Genomic DNA, 8,821 nt, shown 5'->3' with positions numbered 1-8,821 from the left:
CCCCCAAATCCACCTGTTGCCCCCACCACTTACCCCAAATCCTTTAACCCCAAATCCATACAGAAACCCCAAATCCCAAATCTCCGACTTATAGTAGCAGCTCTGCCGGCTCCGGTGACGTGATGGTAGCAGCAACAACAATGTGGCGGCCACAAAATCAGCTCTGCGAGCTACGGTGGTTGAGGATGTGATGTTCCTAATCGGATGATCTGAGCAGCTATGGAGGAGAGTCGGGTTTTTTGGCAACGGCAACACGAGTAGTGAGGGCGGTGGTTTTCTTGCAGTTCAACACATCAGTGGTGACTTTTATGAGGGTAACACCACACCTCCGATGACGGCGGCTAGGGTTCCGCCGTGATCTCAGATGGTGTCGGCGATAACAAAGGGTGTTCTGATGTAGGGTTTTGAAGGTTAGACGAAAGATGCAACGATCTTGGTTGAAGCAGGTCTTTGTTACTTACACCATAGTAGATGGCCGATCGGACTATCGTGAACCTCGTCGGAACTGTCGCCTGGTGCATCCTTTCTCCTATTCCTATTGACTCTCACGTGGTATAAAGGAATGTTTCAAATTAATATAGGTATACAATTTGTTAAATTTATTTTTGTTTTATTGTTATTTAAAATATTTATATACATATATATATATATATATGGTAAAAAGACTAAATTACTCTTGTGTGATTTGATTTAACAAAAAAATCTAACTGGTGTAGGGCTAAAGGACATAACATGCAAGATTTTAAAACATTAAATACAAAACTCGTCAATTTGAAAGATAAAGGAACCGCCTGAAATTCACTATAAAGATAAAAGACAAAACTTGAAATTCACTCTATATTCAATTTTAATACAGTTTTATAAAGGGGTAACTTTACAGAATAGTAATTAAGTTTCTAATGTATTCTACAAAAAAGGGGTAACTTTACAGAATAGTAATTAAGTTTCTAATGTATTCTACAAAAGTCACTCGATCTTATTTTGTCTCTTTAAAGTCATTTAAGTTTCAATTGTTGTTCCAATCTTGCGCAATTTACAGGTTACCTTAATGATGTGTCGGGTCATATTTCTTTTTAATTCCAAATGCTTTTGAGGATTATGCTAATATGACTTGGATTCTTTATTAATTTCATATTTATTAAATAATCAAACTCATTCATAAAAATGAATCATTAAACGTCCTAGGCTTGCGTTGTTCAATCTGATTAAAAAAATAAAAAACCTCATGATTATCAATTACACCAAGAAGATCACAATTCAACAAGATCCAAGAACACAAGTTTTGTACTTCACAATACTTCCATTTACACATGTTTTTTGAATCTTACATTTACACATGCCTATAGAGATCATTCAACAGTTATTCCCCGAATCTTCAACCCTTCTTAGAATCGTAATCGATTTTGACAAAACGTATTCAATGTTAAAGAAGTGGGAAAATAAATAAATAAAAGAGAAGTGAAAAAATTATAATTTTAATATTATAATTTAACTAGTAAGTTAATAGGAGAGATGGACAGAAAAATAATGGCGAGAAAGCATCATATAGTGGAGGTTTTTTCTTTTCTTTCTTTTTTTTTTTTTGTCAAAATGAGTGTGGCTGGATAAAATATTTTTTTTAGAATGGCATGACTTGAAAACTTGTGTTTCATCTATTTGGTGTTTGTATTTGCATTTGGTATTTTAAAACAACATATTAACTTTGGTTTTTGTTTTTCACAAGTTGACGCTAACCCGCGCGTTGTGACAGGATTTTGATTACCAATCACAACGACCGTCATAGCAGGCATTCAAAAGGCCACCCCAGCCTCATACATGATTAACTAATTCACAATCTTTTGAAACCGTTCAGAAAAACAATCCCTCTAAATATACCTAAAGTTCCTGTTCGAACCAATCTAAATGAGCGAAAACAAATATCTGATATGATCAGATGAAGCATAATTATTGTAATCATATATAAGATCAACAAAATCATATACAAATGAACCTTCATCAATCATTATCCATATACAATCGTATAAAACATCAACACAACCATGCACACAAACATGAATTGTCAATTAAATAGATAATGAGGAAAAGAATCATACATTATTTTCATCTATTTCTTGAGAAAAATCTTCTTTCACGATTCTGCAACTTACTTCAGGGGATAACAATGGGATATGTTCTTCGTTTGAATTGTGTAACCAAGCCACAAACGATATGATGCCAATTGATTACCAAAAGGGTGCTATACCCCTTTTTGGTAACTGCCAAAATGTAAGGAGCCACAAACGATATGATGCCAATTGATTACCAAAAGGGTACTATACCCATTTTTGGTAACTGCCAAAATGTAAGGGTGTGACTTACAAGAGTATATTTTTTTTTTAAACGTCACTTTCACTAAATGCAAAACATTTTTTTCTTTTTTTTTTCTTTTCCTTTTTCTTTTTCTTTTTGGAACGTGACTTTCAGTAAAATGAACAAACCATTTAGAGGGTGTTTGGGGTTGAGTTTTGAAAATAGATTATGCGTTTTAAATAATTAGAATCAGATAATTAACTCTGTAACAAAACGTGATGTTGAATGATAGTGTTTCGATTTGATTATGTTGCTTGATATCACAATAATCAGATAATCAACTATTTGAGTGTTTGGCAAATATATATTTAAAAAAATAAACAAGTGAAAATCCTTTTCTAAATGCAAATAATCAATTTTTGGAAAACTGCGTTTTGTTGCAGTAGGGGGGGCTGCTTTTGGAAAACTGCGTTTTGTAAATTTCTAAATGCAAATAATCAATTTTTTAATTTTTTTTTACCCAAACACTCAAAACTGATTATTTACGATTTCAAAACTCAATAATCTAAAAATCTCCTTCAAAACTCAACCCCAAACACCCTCTTAATGTTGTGGTTTTTTAAAAGTCGCCTCCCTTTTTAAAGTGTGGTTTTCTAACAGAGTACGTTTGTTAAACAAAATTAAAAGTCGCGTCTTTTTAAAAGTGTGATTTTCTAACAGACATGATTGTTAAACAAAAGAAAATTAAAAGTTGCGTCTTTTTAAAAATGTGGTTTAAAACATCATGCGAAGAACACATACTGGACTATAGGTTTAAAACACCATATGAAGAATACATACTGGACAGCAGGTTTAAGACACCTTACGAAGAACACATACTGGACTGCAGGTTTAAAACACCATGAATGCAGGTTTAAAACACCACACAATAGATTTTCGTACACAGCAGAAAAGAAACCGTATTACAGTGATGATGATAACTTCTTGTGATCTTAAAGATTTATACGAGATGACAAATAAATCACAGATTCTTAAAGGATCGTAAAAAAACCAAATCGGAATCCTAAAATAACTCCCAGGCAGTTATGGGAATATTTATCATTTAATTGAATTATTGAGTAAATTTCCTTTTTACCGTTTTGAATTAATATAACTCAAGGACACATGTCAGCCAGAATATTTCTCACACTTCTCACAGTCAAGCCGTTTTTACAAGATCCTCAATCATCAGTTACATATGCGAGAGGCAGTTATGTACAAAATGAAAGGATGTGGGTAAATTGAAATAAAGGGTGAACTTTTAAACAAATTAGACATTATCCTATATATTAATAAACCAACCTTATGAATAATAGATGTCACATCATAATCAATAGTAAACTTTTCTTATTGGTTCACATACATCCACTCACATATTGACACGTGACAAAGTTAATGAATATGAAATATTGTTACCCCACCCACACCCACCCCCTTAGACAAAATTGTTGACTTCTTTTCCCCTATCACCCGAAACACCCAATGCTTAAGTGTACTTCTACTTTCATTTTTAGATGTGATTTTATTGTAGTTTTTTTTTACTCTTTTAAGTTTCAAAGGAAGTAATACACTTTGCTGATCTGAAAAAGACACCACTAACAAAACCTAGAAATGAAGCATGATAAAGATTTTAACACAAAGATTAAACCTAGAAACCAGACATGTGACGCAAGAAATCCAAAAGAAAAAAAAACGTTTTAATGCTTTATAATCATATATGCTAACCACAATGTAGATCGCGCAACGCGCGTCGGGCAATGACCCTAGTAAAATTAATTTCTAACCGTATAAGAGATGAACTCATTATCTAGCCTTATTCTTATATTAAACTTTCGTCCATTTTTGGAAAGAGCATCAAAAGATATGGTTTTCTAGTGGATTATTTGTTTCAGACGTTTTTTTTTTTAATTTTGATTTGGTTCGATTTTGCTGTTCAACCTATAAATAGAGTGAATTGCAAGTTTTGTCCTTTATCTTTAGGCCATTTTGCAAGTTTTGTCCTTTATGTTTAAATTTGACGAGTTTTGTCCTTTATGTTTAAAAATCAAGCACGTTTTACCCTTTGGGCCTTAAAAATCAAGCACGTTTTGACCTTTATGTTTAAAAATCAAGCACGTTTTGTCCTTTATGTTTAAAAAATCAAGCACGTTTTGTCCTTAAAAATCAAGCACGTTTTGCCCCAAAGGGTAAAACGTGCTTGATTTTCAAACATAAAGGACAAAACTCGTCAAATTTAAACATAAAGAACAAAACTTACAAAATGGCCTAAAGATAAAGGACAAAACTTGCAATTCACTCTTATAAATAGTACATAGTATCAACAAATTGGTATTATGTATATATAAATTGTCATTTTAGTCCCTGGGGTTTGATCCAAATTGTCATTTTAGTCCAAATAGTTTTGTTTCTTCTTTGAGTCCCTAACTTTTCTATTTTCTTGTCATTTTGATCACATTGCCTAACTCAGTCTAAAAATATGGTTATAACAGGGTATTTTTGACATAACTGTTGTGTAGTGATAACCAGGGGTAGTTTACAACATAATTTATAATCCTCATAATAATTTAATGCCAAAAATACCTCTGATTATAACCTGGTTTTTATACTAAGTTAGGCAATGTGATCAAAATGACAAGAAAAAGGAAAAGTCAGGGACCCAGAGTTGAGAGAAAAAAAACTATTTGAACTAAAATGGCAATTTAGACAAAAACTCAGGGACTAAAATGACAATTTACTCATAAATTATTTAATTAATTTTCCTGGTGATCAGTAAATAATATATGAAAATATTTTAAAACTAAACTAATACATCTAGAATGGAATGAAAGTGAAATGAAAGAAATAAAGAGAATGGAGAAAAAAATTTGATGACGGTTAAATTGCAATCTATTTCTATTCATTGGTTGTTTTAATAAATCAATAAAAAAAAGTAAGAAGACTAAGTATTAAATAAATCAATAAGAATTTAGAGAAAAAAAAAAACAAAAATTTGGTCCGACCATCCCATCTGGTTCAAATAGATTCAATCGGACATCCAATCCTAATGGAAGGTGGTGTACTCCACAACCAAAACTCAAATAGTAGGGAGTTCAATTATGTAGTGTTCAATCATATAGTGACATAATTACCCAATAAGATCTAGATATGTATTGTTGTTAAAAAAGGCCTCAACCGGACCTGTCTCATGTATCCTCAAAATGACCACATCATCTGTTCTCAAACGATATAAAAGAAATCTAAACATTGAGATAATCAAAACAAAGAGAGAATCAATCTAGTCTTGCATTGTATTCACTTTTGCTTACAACAAATGGTCATCTATTAATCAATCACATCAGTGAACAAAACTCACCAATTTTCTTCACACAGACAAATTTCTAATTATTGCATAAACATATTAGCAGCTCAAAACCCTTCTCATCAATCTATTTTGTCAGTATTGTGATCTCCATTGTTAGCATCCTCAGAATCGGTATCTAAATGGTCAAAAAGACCATCCATTAACCATTGGCATTTCTCAGTGGCTCGACATTTTTGGTCATTTATCATCTGCTGCGAGAGCCCCCACTCCAGCATTTCTTCATCCGAATGGTGAACTGCAAGACTGTACTCACCACTGTCTCCTAACTGCATTACTCGAAACTCACAGTTGTTCAAATTGTTTAGGTACTCAAATTGTTCGACTGTCCACTTGAACCACTTCATTAGAAAGACTCGGGAAGCGAGCCCGTGTGAAACTATGATTATATTTAAATCATCAGAGGGGTCATGATGGAGCCTGGTGTCGATATCCCTCCATAAAGATTCAAGAAAGCCTAAAAATTCAAACAATTTTTCAGAAATTATAGCAGAACTTTTAGGCAACTGAAATTGACATTTAAAGTCATAAATATGGCTTTAAAGGCGTTATATCCTTGTCAATAAGTTGTAAATTATAGCAGAATTGTTACATTTTCAAAAATATTTCGGTTAGAGCCACTTAATCTAAAGGAAGCAAGTTTTGACCCGTTTACTTGTTTATTATAGCTCAAATTTTTAGTTATAATTCTCTGACAGGTTAAAATTTTGAGATGGGTTGAAAGTTACTCAAACTATATTTCTCAATGCACGAAGACTCCAAATCAATTCATTCAAAAATACTAACTAGATAACTTTTGTAATCATATTAGACAACCCTAATTGTCAATAACAAATATTAAATTAAATTTATTGACAAAATGTTTTGGACTTTTGGGTAACTCTGACCCATACAGAACAGATGGTCATTTTGGTGTGCTACCTAACTCGTCCATTTTACCTCTCATTACAATTAGCAACTACTCATTGAATTTCTCAAATTGAATAATTTATATGTATAGACAAATTAATCATCAAAGTTTAGAGCGTTGGAACTCAGAACTTTTCTTATGATTTATGTTAAATTGCATGATGGTTGAAGAAATTTATATGTATAGACAAATTAATAATCATGAAATGAAAGCTATAAGTAAAACAAGAAAGAATGAAAAAGGAATTGCAGAGAGAGACTTACTGGAAACACGATCAAAGACATCAGCAGCGGACTCGCCCTCGGGAAAGCGATAAAAGAATCTACCAAATTTCTCTCTGGTCTCCTTAATAATCTTCATCCTCTCAGTAATCTGAAAATTCCCAAAATCCTGTTCCCTAATTCTGCATTCCTCCTTAACCCCAATTACTCTCTTTCGAGGGAAGGATCGGCCGATCTCCCGTAGGGTTGACCTGGTTCGCTCATAAGGCGACACGTAGAAGCAGGCCTTCCACTTGCCGGACTCGGAGATTACATCCCGGATCTTTTTTCCGGCTTCTTTGGCCTGTTGAATACCGGCTTCGGTGAGTGGGATCTTGTAATCTGGTGTGGTGGCGTAGGCTGAACCGTCCAGATTGCCCGCGCTCTCCCCGTGACGGACCAATATGATTCTTTTCGGAAGGAATTTCTGTTGTTGTTCACTCATTTTCTTTCTTTCTCAGCCGATTGGATCACAATATAGATCAGATCAAGATAACTAACTGGTGTCAAAAGGGTGTGGTGTGGTGTGGGAACAGCTCACATTCACGTTTCTTCTTCACCTGCAAAACACCGGCATACAAAATTCTTCTTCACCTCTAGATATTTTCATATATATTTATGAGTAAATTACAAGTTTTGTCCTTTATGTTTTTTCCAAATTTAGGCGCTCTCATTTACCTTTAAAATTGATGACTTTTATACTTAATGTTTGAAAATGTTGCATGTTATGTCCTTTATGACAAACCCAATTATAATTTTTCAGTTAAGTTATGTTATGTGCAGTGCACATGAGGATAGAACGGTCATTTCACCTCCCCACTTGTCTTTCCCCCTTTTAATACCCTAATTTACTTTATCTTCAACCTTCATACTCATCTAAACCATCATTCCCTTCATCTTCAGTTTGGATCAAGAACAAGAATCATAATCTTCCATTTGGCATTTTCAGTTTCAGATCTCGATTTAGGGTTTAAATAGTCAAGTTGGTTGAATGAAATAAGCAAGATAATTTGTAGTAGCAAATAAAGATTTCTTATTTCTTTTCTTTTCTAATTCGTAAATCACAGCTAGCAACCGAACACTGTGAAACGTTTTTTTTTTTTTTTTTTTTTTTTTTGTATAAAAGGGTAAAATAAAGCAATTTATATCATAGTTGCAGTGTTTGTTATGGATCTAAACAAGGTTCAAACGTCTTTGCTATATGTGTCCAAGAAGAAGTGCAAAGCAAATAATAAAGTATATGAATCGGTTCCAAATGTTTCTGATTTGGTATACAGTTTTGAAAATTTCTCACTTTATTTTTCTTCAAAACCATATTTTCAAGTTCTAAACTTCAAAAATAAAAGTTTTAAAACAACAAATATCCACTGATTAAGCGTAAATTAATAAAATCGTTTCTTACGGCTTGAAGTATAAACATGAATAAACGGAGAGAAAGCCGATATACCCTAAATCGAGATCTAAAAACGCCAAATGGAAGATTAGGATTCTTGTTCTTGAGTGATTGATCCAAACTGAAGATAAAGGGGATGATGGTTAAGGTTGAAGATGAAGTACAGTAGGGTATTAAAAGGGGGGAAAGACAAGTGGGAAGGTGAAATGACTGTTCTACCCTCATGTGCACTGCACATGAGATAACTTAACTGAAAATTATAACTGGGTTTGTCATAAAGGACATAACATGCAATATTTTCAAACATTAAGTACAAAAGTCATCAATTTTAAAGGTAAAGGACAACATCTGAAATTTGGAACAAACATAAAGGACAAAACTTGTAATTTACTCTATATTTATTTTGAGTAAACTGCAATTTTACCCCGTGAGGTTAGGGGTCATTGGCACCCTTACCCCCCCTAATGAAATAATTGCAATTTTACCCCCACTGTTTGCTGTTATGTCGCAATCTTACCCCCGGCTTCAAATTTATTGACTAATCTGTTGATTATAACTTGAAATGACTATAA

General features: G+C 33.2%; 1 protein-coding gene across 1 annotated transcript; it reads right to left on the bottom strand.

The window, feature by feature from the left end:
* Positions 1–5,552: 5,552 nt before the first annotated feature.
* LOC110895724 (phosphoglycerate mutase-like protein AT74H) lies at positions 5,553–7,443 on the bottom strand. The gene is made up of 2 exons (XM_022143045.2): positions 6,860–7,443; positions 5,553–6,143 (listed from the first exon to the last, which is right to left on the bottom strand). Exons 1-2 carry the CDS (start codon positions 7,299–7,301, stop codon positions 5,749–5,751), a joined length of 837 nt encoding a protein of 278 aa, XP_021998737.1. The 5' UTR covers positions 7,302–7,443; the 3' UTR covers positions 5,553–5,748.
* Positions 7,444–8,821: the final 1,378 nt, after the last annotated feature.

The sequence above is a fragment of the Helianthus annuus genome, chromosome 12 (assembly GCF_002127325.2).
Source record: "Helianthus annuus cultivar XRQ/B chromosome 12, HanXRQr2.0-SUNRISE, whole genome shotgun sequence".
Taxonomy (NCBI): domain Eukaryota; kingdom Viridiplantae; phylum Streptophyta; class Magnoliopsida; order Asterales; family Asteraceae; genus Helianthus; species Helianthus annuus.
This window is presented reverse-complemented; position numbering and strand designations above follow the sequence as displayed.

What these genes read in the sequence shown, in the direction of transcription:
- LOC110895724 (XM_022143045.2), bottom strand. Translation starts at nt 7,301, where the DNA reads ATGAGTGAACAACAACAGAAATTCCTTCCGAAAAGAATCATATTGGTC. An exon ending in TGTCTTTGATCGTGTTTCCA is followed by an intron (nt 6,144 to 6,859) that starts GTAAGTCTCTCT and finishes TTGAATTTTTAG; the next exon opens with GCTTTCTTGAATCTTTATGG.